The 19,979-nt window shown below is 37.1% G+C and overlaps 1 protein-coding gene across 3 annotated transcripts in view; it reads right to left on the reverse strand.

The window, feature by feature from the left end:
* Nucleotides 1-2,653: 2,653 nt before the first annotated feature.
* The window catches only part of PPM1A (protein phosphatase, Mg2+/Mn2+ dependent 1A), a 35,758-nt gene continuing 18,432 nt past the window's right edge, over nt 2,654-19,979 (reverse strand). Inside the window, exons 4-6 of one of the 3 annotated variants that reach the window (XM_076345651.1) lie at nt 15,654-15,762; nt 12,986-13,043; nt 2,654-10,593 (exon numbers count right to left, since the gene is read on the reverse strand). In XM_076345651.1, the coding sequence (XP_076201766.1) occupies nt 10,564-10,593; nt 12,986-13,043; nt 15,654-15,762 (197 nt within the window). In that variant the 3' untranslated portion in view covers nt 2,654-10,563. Of the gene's footprint in view, nt 10,594-12,620; nt 12,690-12,985; nt 13,044-15,653; nt 15,763-19,979 lie in introns of those variants that run through there. The other 2 variants (XM_076345650.1, XM_076345649.1) reach the window with 2 other exon arrangements.

A 19,979-nucleotide genomic window follows, 5' to 3' on the forward strand; every position in this document is an offset into this window, starting at 1 on the left:
TGCTGTACATTTCATTGCCAATATTTTCAGTAAAAGCCTTCTGAAATCAGCCTTCTGTTTTGGTTTTTTTCCCTGAAGCTGGCTCCTGACATCCCGCCAGTCTCCAGCTCGTTACTGGGAGCCAACAACCACCAGTTGGAGGGGGACTTCACCTCCTTTCCTATTCCAGTTGTATGTGGTCTTCTAAGAGAGCTGAAGGTGAGCGTTACAGTCCCCCAAATAAACAAAACATTGCCAACAGCAGCAAAAAAATCCAAAACCACTCTGAAGCGCACGCTTCAGGATACTTATAACATGAAGTAAAACATGTTAGGATTAAGACTGATTTAAGTTGATTGTGTCACTTCATATTCTTCAGGTAGCAGACTCCCACTACATGCATGACAGGGGTGAGCACTACAAAAACAGTAAGTTACTCTTCTACAGGAATACTTCGAAGGCTTCTGGCCTTTTGGAAAAAGTAATTTGGGTAAGTAGGAAATGCAGAAAAAAAAAAAAAAGCACAGCTACAAAAGACCTGGAGGACAGCCATGTCCAAATATCCTATTCCTACTGTCCACATCTTAGTCTAGGGACTTCACAGGTTATTTTAAAAACAGACCAGAAAAGCTTTTGTTTCCTTAAATGCCTTTTTTTTTTTCCATGCTTGCAACATACCTTGAATTGTTTTGAAGTAAATTATACATAGCTGTTGTATCCTGTACCTTTTTATAGTTTATGGGACAGGATTCAGGTTTCAGAGGAAGGTGACTGTTCTCACCAAGTTATACTTGGTATTCACGAGCCAGCAGCAAACTGACGTGCTGTGTCACAGGAAAGGGGAAGGGCCACGATGCAGCTTCAGCAAGATGGTACTTCCTAAAGACAGTCAGCAGGACACTGGACAGTGTCATAGACACTTTTACTACTAAGGAGGAGAGGTAAAGACAAGAAAACACATAGAGCTAATTGTATTTACTTCATATCTGCTCTACTGTACAAATAAACTCACTGGTTTAAATGCCTATTCAGCAAACTGTTAATTCAAGACACGCCTAAGTGGTAGGTCGCAGCAAAGTTTTCAGTCCTGTTTAATAGGATTAAAATCCTGGCTAGCAAATATTTTCGTAAAGTAGAGGGTGAACAGCAGAAGAAGTTGCTAATGGGGTAAAGAAAATAAATCTCTCTCACAGCTGTGGCTCCTAAGTAGGATCTTTGAAAGGTTGCGGATAATTTTAAGTTCTCCCACTTTCACTAGAAACATTGGAAAGTTTGCACTAACATTGGTAAGTACAAATTATCTTAATCAATATATGAATTCTCGTTATACTGATGAACTTCCAGTCCTGCAAGCTCCCAGATGAGAGCCATACACCAAGTTCATTCAACTCCCATCACCTCTCTTGGTGTATGCATATTTGCAGGGATAATTGTCTTCGTTATTTCTATCAGTAACTCTAAACAATTCTTCTTGCTACTCTTTGCCAAATTCACCTTCATTCCTTCAGAACATGACATTAGAATAAACTCTTATATTCTTAAAAATTGCTGAAATCTAAAATCAAAATCACGGCTAAATGATTTAACTGGGCTTCAGTGCTCTACCCCTTTTAAATTAGCCCATGTAAATGCTGTCTGATTAAATTCAGCCACAATTAACACCTTAAGTTAGGTTAATATTTCTATCTAAACAGCTCCAATGACATTCAAATTTATTATTACATCTCAAGATTTAAAAACACATTTAAATTAGCCAACAATGCTATTCAGAGGTGTATTATTCTTTGGCTTTGAGGAAAAATACACTAAAATGCAACTTTCCAATTAGATGGGATAAAACATTCTTTTTATAAACTTTGAGCTAGAAAACAAAGATATACTTTGTCTCCCATGTTTGTTCCATTGGTGTGAACCAAGGCTAATAGTCAATCATATCATAGCAATTTCAGTTTTTTAATCCACAGAAAATATTCCCTCATTTTGCTAGACAACTCAGTAGTTCCGATTTTTAATCCTTAAAGGGATGGGGCTAAATCTTTAGGAAAGACGACTTTGCTGCAGGTCAGAGGTGATAGCGGAACACCCTCCCGCCCCCTCCCCCGGTTTCATTTGTAGAGTCCATGTCAGAATCCTACCAGCTCTGCATCTATAAAGATTTCCAGGGAAGATAAATGTGAACCGGTAACATACAGGCTCATTCTCCCTCCAAATCACACTGGCTAAAACCAGCGTAAAGAGTTATTTTATCCTTTAGCATCCTTAAATTCTTACAAATTGTATTACAAAAGTCTATCCTGTATTTTACAGTACTGAATCAGGGCAGAAGATACAAATATATTTTGCTCCTGTGTGACTTGGTTTTCCAAAAGTTGGGCATCCTAATCGTCCCCTAGCTCTCCCTGAAAACCCCGGAGCGGGTGGTCTCTGGGGAACACCGCGGCTGGAGCCAAGCGCACGCAGCTTTATCTTGGAACTTCAACGTGTAAGGGGAAAAACAGTGAAAAGGATCATTTTTAGTTACAGTAATAAAAATCCCCCAAATAAGCACTCAATATTCCATTTTAATATAACTAGCTTGAATCAGAAAACTGAAGGAGGCCTGGTAAGTTTTTAAATTAGTGACAATCCAACAGATGTGAAAACGGTTTATAGCATACCAAATACACACACACGATGTAATTGCCTGTTTTATTTAGTGGAATCACTTTTGTAGATTAGAAATATTTCCAATTCCCATTTACTCCAATGCAAGCCTCCACCATCGACAGGCATAACGCAGTTTGTTCAACTGATTCCAAACCAAAAAAAAAGGAAAAAAAAAAGTACAATCTCAAAAGTTAAGTTAGAAACTAAGTTCACACATTTTCTTTGGGACCAGGAATCTGTACATAGTACAAAATATACATTTATTGAACTTTCTGTAAACACACAGTTTGAATTGTGTAAAACTGTAAATAGTGGGTGAACTACGTGGAGAATAATTTATTATATATTGTTATACATTCTACTTAAGGAAAATAGTTATGCTCTTGTATATTACTCTGTTAAATTTATAAATTCCATAATGAAGCTGTGTAATCTGCAAACATGCTTTTCAAGCTTAAATCTCTCCATTCGTAACACACATTTATACAGGTCATCAATGAAAAAAGTTACACTTTCCACAAAATAGATATAAAGAGGTCATGAATTCTCTAAAAAGACAGGCACAGCATGTCACTACAAACGAGACTTATGATATGACGTGGAGTCAATTCTGTGAGAAGACAGGTGAAAACTCTCTAATTCAGCATGTTTGTACGCGGTCTTAGTAACAAGACAGATGCTAGAAACCAAAATCTCTGCTTTGAAAGATTTATAAAGCAGCCAGTTCTGGAAATCAAACATCACGCTTTTCAAATATCCAGTATTCCCTAGCTAGGAGAATCTAGGCTTTTGTCTCGTATTAACCCTTCGTCGCTAGTAATTTAGTTTTCCGAGTAGTGAACTACCTGGCACGATTTGCCAAGAACATTTGCATAATTCAGCACTTACTCCAGAAACTAGATTCCTGGCACCAAAGAGTTAGATCCGGTTAATAAATACAACTTAACTCTTGGTACCCAAGGTCATTGCGAATCACGCCATCAGCCACAAAACGTATGCTAGGAAATCCCAACATCAAACGGTTGCGTGGCATTAACCCGCAGAACGCGTGGCAACAGGTACTGCAGCATCTCACGTACTGGGGACTCTGTTGTGTAATGCCCAGTTTCCAACTGAAGAGTCTGGAAATTTGAAATTGCAGCAGACTTGCCAGTCCAGCACCAAACACAGCAAGAATAAAAAGCTCCCCTAAAACCACCGACAAAGATCCTTTCAGTAGGTCCCTCACTGGACATGGAAATAATGCTATGTAAATTCAGCACGTTTATTCCTAGATTTTTAGGGTCTCATTGTTTTTCCATCCCGGGTAACTCATTTTGGGTTTCATCCTTTTATTGATTCTTTACAGCTAAAAGCACTACATCAAAGACCGAACCTCGTAAGCTGTGCCCTTCTGATGCTTTAAAAGAAGAAAAATGCTGATTTACATGTTTGAAGAATTATGAAATTGTTATCTCCAATTAAGCTAACATTTTGCTTTAACATTACCACCTTCTTCCCTTTGGCTTTGAAAAGCTTTTTCAAACCCCAAACTGAATAAAGATTACATTTCTTTTTCATTCCAAGAGAAGTGGGCCAGCTAAGGCTCCAACAATACATGTGCTAACTTTACATATTGTGAGTGAAGCTCCATCAACATCAGCAGGATGGAAAGTTACGTACGTGCCTGATTTTCCCAAGACTATCTTGATTTAATTTTCCCCTGTACTTTGAACAAAATACTGTGCTTCAGCCTGAAATCCCAACAGTGAAAATGAAATCGGCTACTCAGTATTTCCATTGCTCAGACTGGGTTGAATTCAGTAATGCAAGTGAAATTAAACTCTGGACCTTCGTCTATAGGCATCGATAGAAGTAAAAGTACGTAATGTTTTATGACCCGCCAGTCTGTTTTCTCCTTTTTCTTCTCAAAGGTATCTCTCAAAAGAAACAACAATGGCACCTCCTTCAACTCTGGAGGCTTACTCACAATACGTATGGAGAGTCCTGTCTACTTTAGCGGTAGAAAAACCACGCTCCCACCAGCTCTTCAGAGCCATACAGTTAATGGAAGCAAAAGTGAACTTCAGTTTTGGCTCAATGTTACTGAGCGAGCCGAGAAGTGCAGATGTAGTGCTCTTAAAGGAGAGTGTTACTGTCTGACACAGCACTCACCCTTGCAAGTAAATGGCTGGTTACACAGCAGTGAGGACCATTGGGTTTTTTTTTTTTTTGGGGGGGGAGGAGGGGAGGGAGAAAAAGAAAAAAGTAGATGTCTAGTGATATTTTAAAAAGCATTTGGGCAGGAATCAGTAGAAGTTCAGTGCAAAAATCTGGCTAGGCATAAAACAATATACACTCTAGAAATCTGACCTGTCATCCCACCTCTACCGAAGTTTTGACACTTTCAGAATAGAACTATTTCATTAATTCTATAAAAAGCGTTTTGGAAGTTAAGCCCGCTTTCCCAAATTTTGTGGTTGCAAAGGTTAGGGCAAGCCTCCCCAAAACCCCTTTCCTAAGGCACCGTTACCACTCCTGTTCTCTTAGCTTGGAAGCAAAGACTTTAGAAGAGTGCCTACGTGGCGGGGGGGAAGAGCTGGTTTACTGCTACTCAAAAGGAACATCAAATAAAAACATAGATAAAGCAAGGAATATGCATAGAGCCTAGGTCACTATAGGTCAACAACTCTGATACAACCAGGAGATTAAAGCTCCAGACATTTTTTTCACGTATTAAGTAAATAGTAGAAATATTGGTAGATTTTTCTAGAAACAAGTTTTCAGTGGGAGATAATGTAAACTCAACTTTTAGCACGCTGTGTATTTTTTTTTTTTTTTTTTTTACTTGAAAGCATTTAGTGGTCCATGAGAATGAAGAAAAGCTTTAAGTTTTCCTACAGCTTCTTGAACTTCTGTGAACAAATGCCACGGCCCAGGTGACTGCTACCTCATTTACAAAGCAACGTTATTAAGCAAAATAAGGCTACGAAGAGGTTCAGAAGGTGCACGCCTGGGTCTGCAGAGACCTGCAGACCGTGCAAGCACTCCAGAGAGACAGCTCAGAAAGAGCTCACCAAAAGATCGGATTCGCTGATCAATATTCCACAGACAGGTCAGTCAAAAGTACTTAGCCCCAGATTGTTACTTTTAAATTTTGCTCCATTTTTACAGCTTATAGCAGGAATCACAATCATTTTATGCACTACAGCATCCTAGAAATTCATGTGGAGCCTCTTTTTACCACTTAAAGAGTTAAAAAAAAAAAAAATCTATCCAGCCAAGTAGAGACTTTACACCTTGTATTGGTATATAAAGGCTCAGGTTATGATCATCTCAAACACGTAGCTGTAGGAACAAGGAGCTACACTAAGTTATCTAGGAGACGTTATTTTCACACCTTATGAAGCTTGACACAGAGTAACAGTCCCATTTTCTACAGAAAACTGGCAGGTACAGCTCTATGGCTCTACAGAGCTTTGCCGTTTCTGAACCTACGCAAGGTACATTAGATTTGTATTAAAATACTGTATTTGCCAAACGATGAGGAAAAGGGTAACATTTTACTAAAGGTTAGCCCGTTACAGACATGGCCAAGTTTAAATATCAAGAAATTGAAATATATCAAGTCATTTGCGCATAAAAGCAATTCAAGAAGGTGCAGGTAGAGATGAAGGCAAACATCTCAGCATGATGAAATCCTGATGTACACTGAAATAAGGTGAACTGTAACAACCGTACCATTACCTAACTGTGGCAGCCACGCTGCCTATCCCACAGGACAGAGCCACATACATCTAGAGGGAGCGAACACAAAGTAAGTTTGTCAGCATGGAACTCACACACCAAGACATTAAACCCAAAGTCTCATGATCCTAGTTTTAAGAAAAAGAACGTTTACCAAAGCAAAATGTTTGTCTTAAGTATAGAGCAGAGAAAGATCTGCAAAGGCTTCGATACTCCCTACACAGGCCCATCATTTATCTGTGTTCAGGGTGTTGTTTCTCAACCTGCGGCAGAAGGGGTGGTGCAACCATTCCTTTGCTCTCAATCCTGTCTCCCCACTCTGCATCTTGCCCTAGTACCAGCATCCCGTAGCTGGACTATCAATTTACCCAGCTGAAAAGTACAGATTTTTTTTCTCCTAACTGCACGGCCACGTAAGCATGACTGCTAGCACAAAAAGGGCAGTAGGGGCAAACTTCTAGCAATAGTTTAGTCTTGGTATAAGTTGATCATGAAACCGTATCCTTAGTTCGTAGATTACTAAAAAGAGAAATGCAATAGGAAGTCTATCCTATCCCAGTGTAACAAATTAAGATGAGATTCTTATCAGGGTATGAATTGAAGTGAAAACCGTTCCTTAATTTCGTCAAATCACCTTTTTAAGTTTCCAATTCTTGAACTGAGCAAAATGGCTCAGATTTTAACCCATATAGTTGAGTCAGTACCAGCTTTGCAATAAACAATTTAATGGATGCTGAAGTCAGTTTATCTGAAGTACATGTTAAAATGATCAACTTTGGCACCTGCATGAACGATCAAGGTGAGCACTACCATTACTCATCTGCTGCTCAATACTCATCAGGCATCCTGCTAGTATGACACAACCCAGGATTACCGCAATTCAGCGTAGTTTAACGACAAGCAGATGAAGTTTCTCTCTCAGATTCTGACTTCTGCTGGAAGAGGAAAACGAACGATGGCCACGCGTCAAGGTCTTTGCGGTGGTGCTTCCTGGCTGGGCAAGAGCAAGCCAGCTGAAAGGCCCTGGCTGCATAACTTGCACGGGACCTGCAGATTTCTGCCCCACCACATGTACCGGGGAGTCTATTGATACAACGGATTTACAGAGCCTTGCAAATCTAGGACCCTACTTAATGTAACTGCATTTAGTTAACCCAACATTGGTTTTAAAACACATTTTAGAAGCCTCTGTCTTGAACATATTTCAATGCTGAATTAGTGAGAATTATTTGAAACAGTTGTCTATAAAGCAGTACAGGTATTCTCCCAGAACGATCAGTGAAACATTTAATCTGACTATAACAAAACTCACAGAAACTGAAGCCAGTGAAGCTGTCAAATGTAGAAGGAAAACAAAGTTGCATGGCATACGAAGCAAAGTAGCTTTACAAATATCATTTCCTTTTAAAAACAAGCAAATTGGGACCATCCTATTGGAACATGTATTTAAAAATACATCTTTTAAAATCACACAGTTTTCATTTTTGTCACACAGGAATCTTTTTCCAAGAGGGAAATAAATAGCACACAATACTTTAAAAAAAAAAAAATTGCTGCCTTGCCCCTGAGGTGCTAATGTTTTTAGCATTTAAAAAAAAGTTTCTGGTGCAACAAGGAGATGCACAAAGGTGCAAAAGTGCCTTTTTCTTTTCAGAGCAGTGAAAAGTACAGCTTGCCTCTTTTCTCGGATGCTTTATATACTTAATTCATGTATTTTGTAATCAAAATCTGTATCTAAAATGGCAGTGTTTTTGCATACGTAATAGATTCAGTGCTCTGACCTCATCAAAACGCTGAACATAGGTGGGAGAGAGAAAGGCCTGAAACGGGCTTTCTTCCGCTACCCTCAAACCTAGTTACATCGCCTGTAGCAACAGCAGAATTATTTTCTTTCTAACCTTTAGGAGACCTCACAAGAAGAGGCTTCAAATACATCATTTGTCACTGAGACAGTTTTAAGTGATTGCGGTTTGAAGTATGGCTTTTCACACCACAGTTTTGCTTCCGATTTTCAAAGTTTAAAACTCAAAGGTTCCACAGTCCAGTTCAAGGTTTTGCGGTTTCCAAAACTAAACTTTAGTCTCTATGAAAAAGGACAGAACTTTATCTGCCTCGTCCTAAATCAGGTTTAGCTTTTTGCACTAATACGCCATGTATTATTAAATATGCTTGTTAATTAGGTGCCTGTGAAGCTATAACTTAACATTATTATAGTTTTGCACTCTACAACAAAATTAGACATTTTAAGCATTTATTCATAGGTAGGTAAGGAACTGGTTCTTTAAGCAAAAATTGCTATAAATTTATAAATACAAATAGTGCTTATGTTTTCTTCATTCATGCTTGAACAGATTACAAACTGAATACAATGAAGTTACGTTTAAGCACCCCACATAGACAAGAGGGATAAAAGAAAAGTTTGCTGGTATATACTATACTTAGTTCCAAGACACTATAAGTTACTTTTTCACTGTTCCGTGTTCCCTAACTCTGCATTAGTTTTAAGGCTATATATACAAATATGTATATTTCAAAGTTAGGGAAAGACAAATATAGCAAAATGCATTGTACTACATTTTCCTATCAAAAAGTAATTATACACCAAGTTTTGATTCTGTTTAACTGCAGTAAATGTTACAATCTACTTGTTTTACTGATTTTCCTTTTGGGGAGTCTGCCTACTAAATGAGTAAACTACATATTAAATACAATATTCTCAACCAAAAAGACAATACAAGGTGCACAAAACAGCAGTTTTGCAAACACGACTGACTTGAAAACTTAATTTTTGTATGCTCATTGGGAGAAAGCTAAGCTTAAATCAAATTAGTTTATTATCTTATAAAATTTTAAATTAGAATTTTAAACAACGAACAGTTAAATATTGTCAACATGCTATATCTCAAATCACAAGTACTGTTTAACCACTAGTCTCTCATTCTAAGTAAGTGGGTCAATTAAAAACACACACCATAAAATGTTAAAGATTGTCAGGCTTTGACAAATGTATTTTTATCAAACAGTAGGCAAATTCAAACCAATGCACATCTTCAGTGGGGAGTAAAAAAAAAAACCAAAACCACCAAAAAGCCTGAAAAAACCCACACTTGTAAAAAATAGGGTAACGGATTAATCCCACATCATCCTCTAGCATATGGCTATGTCTTGGGCAATAATCAAAATCCTTCCCATTTTAAAAATGGGCTACCAATTAATAAAAATATTCTTCCACAAGTAAAATATCATTTACAATGGCACTGACATTTTAAAAGGCAGGAAAAAAGGAATTACACATTTATGGATAAATTTCTTGTTTGTTAAATCAAGCTTTATTGATAAAATGGAATTCAAAGTATTTTACTTGGAACAGCAGCAGACCCAGCCAATCAGGATTGTAAAAATATGCTGCAGACTCCTACGGTATGTAGAAAGCTGCCTGTTCGTGCTCAGTGATTAGTAGTTTCAGGTAAGGGTTAATGAAAAAAGAGGTGCAAAGAATCAAGGCATTCTAATCCCAAGGTTCGTACGCGTATGAACACGATACTATTAATAGGGCATGATTTAACTCCCACTGAAGTCAAGATCAGAACTCCCTTTAACTCAATGTGAGAGCAGGAGTGTGTCCAAGAAAATGATACACGTTTGTTGAAGAATGTGCACTACTCTTAGTTATTTTTCCATTGGCAAGCAAATTCACACACTGTAATTTCTGGTGAGTCGCCCACAAGATCAGCTTTCATATAAAACAAAGTTATCTTTACAGTTTTGTGCACCTCTTGAGCACCTAGCTGGCTAGGCTGCTGCTCCTTGCAATCCAAAACCACAACATGAATTTAAAGGGATATATATTGTTGCAACACACAAGCCAAACATTTCTTCTAACCTTTATAGTGATTTAAAGCAGTTCATAATTAAATATGAGCATTTTGTACAAAGACAATTGCACTTTACAAAAACAAAATCATACAACATAAATTGCTGGAGTCTGATTTACAACATGAATTATGGTTTGAAATCACGTTTACAGAAGTCTGTTTTACAAAAAAGATCAGTTCCTGGGCTAGATGTCGTACTGCTGTAGTCACTCTCACCAACACATCATATTCCCTTCTTTAATTAAGGTTGAGGATGGATGTTAAGAAGGGTCACCGAGGTTGGGCTGCACTTTCATTTGAAGGACGAAACGTGAACTCCACAGCTAGATGAGCAGTTTTACCACATATCATCAGTTGAGGCAGAATCCTTAAAGAAAAAAGAAGGAACCCTTTAAAGTCTGGAGTGCCCATAGTTACAGCAGTTTCTGGATAATCCAGACTGAAAAGGGTAAAGGCTTAAATCATTTTAGGAGTCTGTTTTCTCTCCCCTTTCAAAATAGCATCAGAGAAGTATCTAAAAACCACACATGCTTAATTAACGAAGCATTAGTACCAAGACATTTCAAAATCTGACCAAGCATTTTATAATAGCCTTATCAATCCTCAAAATAATATCCTAGGAACTTTATTCAAAAGCATTCCCAGAGTAGTTAGAAGTAATACAAAATGGATACACTTACTACACAGGTGCGTGAAAAGAGCAGGATGTGCCTCATGCCATTTGTTATTATCATTACCATCTTTTGTGTTTTCAGCCCTCCCTCACTGCATAGGAAGATACAGTCATCAACTGACACCCTGTTATAATTCAGTTCAATTTTAACACTTATAATTTAAGGTTAGAGAAGTGTAGTTTGGGCAACTGCAGGAAACCCTAATTTTGGATGGTAATAAAACCACAAGGAAAAAAAATGTATAGAAGAAAAAAATTGGAAGCAGACACATGCTGTGCTCTATATCATAACCGTACGGCCACACTACATGGCATTACAACCATGTATCCAATACCTGAGTATCCCTAAAATTTGGTCCACTTCGGCCCATAGGCAACAGTGGATTTTGGGTAACTACCACACCCCTGAAAAATGTTTAACCAATTCCTTCTATCAGCTAAAAAAAAAATCCTAGTACAAATTGAATATTTAATTCTAGTAAGTGTTTTTTAATCCATGTGCCTTTGTGTCATGTCTGTTTCCTTTTCCCTTGCTTAGACTGTTCTATATTCCGCTTTCTCTAACTGCCTCATCAGTTGGGTACACAGGTTAACACCACGACTAAGAAGTGGGACCACAGCTCGGTAGCTGAAGCAACAGCTAAGTCAGTAGCACTGGCATCAGAGCAAACTGCTTCTGTACAGCAATCTTTGGTTGTTTCAGCATTACCCGCTACCTTCCCCTAAGTAATTAAGGGCCATGATGGGCTTTAACAACAGTGCATGCTGGTGCTTCCACAGCTACACTTCCCTATCATTATTACTAAGACTGCAGGAGGTAGAAATATTACTCCTCTTTAAAAGCACCGCCTTACTGATTCCTTCGAGAGAAAAGAGGCTAATTAAATCTCTAGCAATGCCACATACGACAATTCCTTAGCACTGAAGTTCTGCACCCTTCATTCAAACTTGCACACAGAATTCATTACAAACCATAAAGAAGAACAGTTGGCACGGAGGTGTAGTAAAAAAAAACCAAAATCATTAAAATTACCCTTTGCAAAAGTACCACCTCCGTTTTTTTCCTTCAAGACCAGAAGTAGCAAAGGAGAGCAATTATATGAAAGACCAAAATGGTCGTGTTTGTTTCAAGTGCAAGGATGAAGAATAAAAGCAGTAGTGAGTAAAAACACAGGAGCTGCATGCCAACTATTCAGTATGCAAATTTCTGTATCCAAGTTGCCAACATCATCACAAAACAAAGACGTTTGTGTACTGTACGTTTGTAGAACAGTAACATACTATAGAATGTATTTTGAAGGTAAAGCATCCTTTCAGCCACTATTTAGGAATTTTTATGCTAAAGATATAATGAGAACTGCCAAATAAACTAGCACCCAATTGTAAAGCCAACACACAATTCTTTATGTCTGGATGCATTTCACTTACATCACATCTAAGCATGTAAGTAATTTTTGATGATAGGTAAAGGATCAATTTAATTACTTTATGAAGTACAGCACTTTTGGTGACAGAATGTTGTTTCCAGTGATCTGACTGCAACTGGGATCACTGTTCATATTTTAGAGTTCTGGGTTTTTTTTCCCCACCAACAGTGGATTCATGTCACACTGATCACTGACATGTAAGAACCTAAACTGTATGCTTGCTCTAAGATGCTCTATGCTCAACAATAAGAGTGCTTACACAGTCCACGTGGAAAATTAATATATCCTTAAAGCTGATAGTTACAAATCTGTTTAACCTACAAGTATGGCCTTTTTCTTCTTGGTATTTGGGGAAAATGTCTCCTGCAAAGAGGGAAAAAAATATACATGACTCTGCACCATTTGGCAGGAAAGCATTTGGAAACCCAGGCAGGATTCAAATAATGAAATTCCAGAGGACAAACGAATCAACCATACCAGAGTTTTGAGACTATGATCAGCAGAAAACAATTACAAAACACAGTCCAAAAAGCACAACATTGCTATTGCTTCTTTGGGGGAAGGGGTCTTTTAACAAGAATTAGCAACATGTTTCTTTACAAAACAGCTAAAATAATTGGGGTGGGGGGAAAAGATAATGTAAGAGAAAGGATACTTACAGTATCATCATTCCTGTAGGGGTTCAGTCTGTTATAAACTGCTTCAATCACACTCCGTCTAGAGCAAAAAAAACCCACAAGATTTTAAGGTTGTGCCTTTTTAAAGTCAAATTCCCTAAGCACAATTTTAATTTAAAATGCAAACCTTAAAAGGTTTTAGATTCACAGAACCAAGTTTACTGCAAGTTAGCACTAACCATCATTAAACACTGAACACAGCTACCGTATCCTTTAAAACCTTTAGGTTCAAGAAAAACAAGGCTGTTCAGACAAAACTCAAGAGTTCAGCAGGAGAGGAGCACAATCTGACATTCAGATGAGGCTGCGATGCTGCTTGGTGCTACATATCTTGACTTTGAAAAAGGGCGTCAGAAAACTTGATGGACATTGAATGCCCTGGTCATTTGTGTGTCTGATGAACACTGCAGTAGTATTTCATGTATTACGGCACTTTCATACGGGAATAATGTTTTTTTTTATTTTCTGGATGCACAAAAATTGCATTCTGAAGTACATTTTTGTTCCTGTTACATTCTGAAATGTACTTTCCACGTGCAAACCTGGAAAAATTATTTCTGAAGCAATACTCTTTTACAATAATATGTCCAATACTCGCCTGCAGCTTCTCTCAAAAAATTTGAACTGCAAATAGCAGTTCTACGTATCATATCTTCAGACTGAGAAGAATTTTGTCTGGTAAAAAAAATTAAAAAAATTAATTCAAGCATCGTGACAGTTTCACTCCTTTAAAAAAAATTTGCTTAGCATATTTAAGATAGCTTGTAATTAACTTTTGTCTCTGGGATTCTCAGCTTTTCTAATATTGATAGGAAATATATTGATATAATAGTAATAGAAAAATTGCAAACAACATGTAAGTGAGCAAGATGGGGATTTTTTTTTTGTTTTGGTGGTTTTTTTGTTTTTTTTGTTTATTTTTTTTTTTTACACAAGGTGAAAAGGTTTTATTGAAAACTGATACTGAAAAAAAACCAATGTGAGGCTGAAGGAAGAGAAAGCCTTTGCCTTACCCAGCATATAAGGAAACAACTTTGGAGGGGGAGCAGGAAGGAAAGAGGGGAGTAAAAGACAGAAATTACAGACTGGACTTTAAAAGCAACTTTCTTCCAGATCCCCTTCTGCAGAACCAAGTATGACGAAGTAGCAGACTACAACTGCGATACAAAGCAAACTTCAAAGAACAACCTTTTAACGGCTCATGAATGCATGCAGAACAATCACAAAGGAGTGCATTAGAAGAAAAAGCAGATGATAGGCTTTCTAATCATCCCATAACACTGAAAAGTCAGGAACTACCATGCAGCAGTATAAACATCATAGTGAATCTAGTGAATGATTATAGGGCACGGAAGAAGAGGCTGAATTTAAAGCGATAAAAACAAGCAATTACACACAAAGTACATCGCATGTATGAACTGGAAAGTTTCCCTTATCTTTCAAGAAATAGGCATCTTTGATTCTAAATAAAGGCAGGTTTCTTGAAAAGCATTATTTTCCTTCCAAATTGGCAGTCGTGCTTTGAGTTATGCTAACATCCAATTAAATCCGTACTTCTGTCAATCCCTATTCAAACTAGCGTCACTAAGACACAAAATCCTATGGAAGTCAGTCACTTCAGCACTTCCTCACCACCACGATGCTACTGCTAGCCAAAAGAGATTGAGAAAAATCAATTTGTATGCCACATTTAATGAGTAACTGACTCATCGATACTTCAAGACTACAGCAACACATCCTAAATAGATGCTGCTATTATGTAAAATTGCCATCTCTTCTTTTCCTAGTCAAACAGTTCATGTAAGAACAATTTTGTTTTGTAGAAGTCATCTTTACAGTTCAGTTATCATTTATTCACTTATATACCTAGAGTCTTCATGTTTTGGTGTAATACAAAAATCATACTCTGAAGGGTTAAAAATATAGTCTGTACCGTATGTGCCCAATCCATTTTAACACAGCACAGGTTCATGAACAATCTTTTGAACCAAAAAGCACTTGGTTTGGTGTGCAAACGAGCTAAGCACGTTGCTTCCTTAAAGATCGAACATCAATTTGAGAAGCCACAGAGCATCAACACTGAACTCTTCAAGGACAAAGCCAGCCTATATAAAGCTGAAAATTTAACTTCCCACTTTTCTTTTCCGATAGACTTCTATCTAGTTTTCAGATTTGTCACAAGCAGAGAGATACAAAAGCAAACTTTTAAGCAATTACAACATTGCCTTGGTTACAGACAAGAAAAGAAAGCTGCCAAGCAAAACATCATATGCATATCACTTTTTGTTGAAGTGTACAACTACATATCCAAGTAACTACTAAAGTCAGTGCATTATTTTTGCAACTTCAAATGTAACCTCCCACCCAGAGAACCCAGTTAATTACAAAAAACAGACACACTCAGGCCACCCTTAAAAACCCTCAGTCCTTCCCAAAACTACAGTTTGACATTTAATTTTAGCAGTGATTTATAGTTAACTCTGTTCTTATGCTTGTCCTTTTCATTCAGAACAACTGAGTAATGAAAATTGGAGAACAGATCATCACCTTTTGTCTTGTACCCTTCTTCCTTCCCCCCACTTTTAAGAGTGGCCTTACAGTTAAGTTTCGATTTAAATCAAAAACCACATTTACACTGATGTGAACTCACTTGCTTGCCAATTCACCCCCTGGCGGGAGGTTTGGGATGCTCTCAGTTGCTAACGTACGCATCACGTGGACTAAGTCTGGGACTCCTTCACCCTGCTTCTTTATGATCTCTGGGAATCAGAAGTACTTTTTTTGTAAGTGCAGTCCAAATTTAACTTAAAAAGATTGAAACACTCAGTTTTATAAAAAGGCAGCTTAACTTCTGTTAATATAGTAAAAAAAAAAAAAAAGATGACAGACCGTATTCAACATGGTAATTGCTAACTTTGGTTCCGTAAGAAAAAGAACCTGTAACAGATTTGACAAAGATATACTGCTAACTGTTAACATGCACACCGGTTTTAGAAAAACACAGCTACCTAATAAAAGTGGGAAAAAATTCTTTAATGGCTTTCCTGCTAGACATTAGATATAACAGAAGATGTAATATCTTCCCAACAAAACGCCCTGGGCACAAGGCAGATATTAACATCAGCTTTACCACTGCAACAGAAGATAAAAGATTATCACCATCATAGAAAGCATAATATTTTCAAGAAACAAAAGGTTAGACATATTAAAAATAACTCCCATGGCTGTATGTATATTAGCCAATACTTGTACCTCACTGCATTACAGCAACATGCAAATTTTAGGAACTATTACATACAAATTACAAGCCAGGGACATCACATCTAAGAGACAGTTCCATCCTCAACTCCCTTAGGGGATATTTGAATATTGAGCAGTTATTTAAAGCTGATCCACTCCAACTTCTGGGTGAAGAGAATCTGTACTGTAGTCACAGTCACGTTTGCTAAGAAATTCATTCTTTAACTTTATTCTTAGGCCTGGGTTTTTATTTTTTTTCAAGTTGTAAGCACACAATTTTATTTGAACTCAACAGATTTCAAACCGTACCACCCTTGAAGAGTCACTCTTTAAATAGGGATTTTAGGAAATTTAAAGAACAAGCACATTTTTTTAAAATGCATCTCATCGGTTTCTCTGTAAACACGAGCTCTTAGAAATTATAAGAGATATGAATTATTAAGACTTGGCGCTGTTGATCTTCAAGTGAATACTGCAGCACACAGAATAAAGTGTACGTATGTGCATATATATATACATGCACATATGTACATGCACACTATTCTTCATGTAATAAAGCATTTACACAGCTTGAAGAGTAGTTGCAAGTCATTAGTACCACTTTTGAAAAATACTCTAGCATTCAGTTTTTGCCCTAAATGACAATTCCAGAAGAGCATACCAAGTTTCCATTTTATAATTTGTGAGATAAGGCACATTAAAAGCTTTTAAAACCAGCATGCATCCAGTCCCTTTTAGTTAAAAAATTAAAAACAACAATTGTGAATTACTTTTTGTGCATGTAATAGTTTCTCAGGGCTGTGTGCGTTTACAAAAAGCATCAGCTCTATTTTGCACTCAGGCTGTGTAAATTATTTGCAAGGTACAGTGGAAACACTGTCTAGCCTTCAACCAGTGTCAAACTCTGCAACGCAAAGCTTTAAGCCGTTTACTTCAAAACCTACATTTTAAATACATGACACCACACACCATAGACACCTCAAAAACTTGCCATTTCCTCAAAACCTATAGCCAAAATTCATTTTACCATCTAGTATTTAGTAAATAAATAATCTAACACTCTTAAATCTGAATAAGAAGCAAAGATCTCAGATTTGGTTTGCCAAGTTCCTTTATTGTGCAATTTTGAACATCTAGTATATTCTACATTGTGCTAATGCTAAAGTTCTGCTGTACAAAAATAAGGAATTTATAGTTTACCTATACTACACAGTTTCACAACCTGTAACTGCAGTACATTTAACATACAGTCTCCACTAAATGAATACATTTATATTTTGATAAAACTATAGATACAGACTGAATGAACACTGAAGACACAACAAATGGAGTCGGTCTGCTAGCTGTGTTTAATTTATTGGAATTATCTTCTTTCAATACATCTTACAACTCTCCCCAACCTTTAATTTACTTTTAAACCTTCTACACATTTTCATGGCATCGAGTACTGGAAAAATGTACTTACAACCCTACAATAAAGGGATTCAAAACATATCTGCTTTTTCATATTCTGAATGGGAATTCCACACAAAGTTTAAGAAAAAAGCCAGAGCTTTGATTTTGGGAAAATATGGGAAGGAACATGTAACAACTAACTTAAAATTATTTATCTCTATATAGGTATAAATATTGCAAGGATTATCTATTACGGAATGTTTTTATGTAAAAAACTGAGAACAGAAAAAAAGTTTAGACAGATTTCTTTTAGAGTCAACACATCAATAACACATTAGTGCAAATAATAGCAACACGTTTTGGAATGACTGATTACTTCTACTGTGAAGTTCACATGATATTTTAGGAGTAACACTGATTTATTGCAAGTAATAGCACAAAGATGCTTCTCCACACTTGCTGCTTCTTCCATTATTATTTACTGTAGCTACAAATCTGGACCACAAACACATCAAAAATTAGTAAAAGGAGAGTCCTAGGTGGAATGGTAAGTAGAAAACTGTTTTTTAAAATCTGAATTGCCTCTCCTTATTCAAGATGACCATCAGTACTAAGCCCTATTCGGTCTTAAAATTTGCACTACTTCTTAACAGTATAAAGATATATTCTGGACTGAGGGAATAAAAGTACAACCAGGAAAAATGTACATTAGTAAGCATCAAATCTCATTACTTGTTGGACTACACTGAGTACTGAAGTGCATAAAAATACATAATATGCATTTTCACCGTTTCCATTTTAATGAATTTTAACTTTAAATTGGTATTACAGATTAGTAAGATCATTCTAAAAGTACTCTTTACATTTTCTAGTTCCTTCAGCTGAAGATGAGGCTTTTAAAGTTAAGCACTGCCATTCTTAAAGTATCCTAGGATAACAGCAAGATTATTCACTGTAGTGTTGCAAGTTTCAGATGCTGTAGCAGTCCTACCTTACTAGTCAATGCTGCATTATCCATTTACACCAGGAAACAATTTAACTTCACAAGAATTATGAAGTTAAATGTAACAAAGTTAATTGGCTCCTGTTCTTGAAGTTCTGCTTTAGTTCAGCCTCTCAACTTCCCTCATGAGTAAGACCTAAAAGGCCAAATTCTGCACACAGCTGATACAAATCACTGCTGGGTTGATTAGTGTTTACTACATATTCATTAATTTAAATAATATCTTTGTGCAACAATAGACAAAAGATTGAGGACAACTCTAAAAAAGAAGCAACGACCCTTGAGGGGAAGTACAATGTATGTCCTCAAGTTGTTCAGACATCATCCCATTAAATTAGTATTAAAGTGCTTTATAACTACAGAGAGGATCCTTCTGCCTCTATGCAAGTACCACACTTCGCTCACTCCTGAAATTTTTTATTTGTATAAATGCAAAGTACTAGCAGCCAAATTCATTGTATGTACCATAATCACATGCAGTTCCAGTGTTTAGGTTCTTCATTTACAAAATGAAGTGTCTGTACAAAAACATCAGCTTTCCTTATTGTAATATTCCTGGGTACAATGAGGCCAGCTGAAGATGCAGCCTTAACTTGAACGTATTTTCATATTCTAGGTCATGGGTTCATCTGAACTCAGACAATGTATCTAAGATACGAAGGTAATACTTGCCCAAATTAGGAGAGTTAGCATGCTGTAAATTAATGTGTGAATTTACAGCATACTTGTTCTTCACCAATTCTGTGAGTGGGCATACATAATAAGCTCTTCAAATATCTGGTGCAAAACTGCTCACTGCTTTGAAATGGAGAAAGCCATCTGACACTTAACTCATGCAGTGTTACCATGCACTTGGATCTTCCTGCTACGCTGTCAAAGAGATTCACACTATTCCTTACTATGCACCAACTTCTCCTATGAGGCAAGTGTTAGATTAAAACACAGAAATGTCTGTCTGGACATTTGTTCAGGGGCAGAACAGATGTAGTTTGCCAAGACCTTGCGAATGAGGCCTTTGAAAAAGGTGATACTTTCTGAAGGAGCGCCCACGCAGGTAGTAAGTGCTTTAAAATTGCACATTAATTTGTCTGAACCCAGAACTCCCATGTAGGCAAGTTCTGTAAAATTTCTGAAGCTGCACTGTGTTATCTTCATGCAAGTTAAGGAGGAAAAAAGAGTGCACAGTATATTCCTCTATCACCGATACCATAGTTGTGAAGAACTCTGCGTACCGTGCCCTGTGTGCTATTAAGGATTCTTGGAGTATATACACATAACTAGACTTCTAGCATATAGGTCTAGAGGAATCCACTTCAAAAATAGACTTAACCTATGCAA

The sequence above is a fragment of the Aptenodytes patagonicus genome, chromosome 7 (genome assembly GCF_965638725.1).
Source record: "Aptenodytes patagonicus chromosome 7, bAptPat1.pri.cur, whole genome shotgun sequence".
NCBI classification, from domain to species: Eukaryota; Metazoa; Chordata; class Aves; order Sphenisciformes; family Spheniscidae; genus Aptenodytes; species Aptenodytes patagonicus.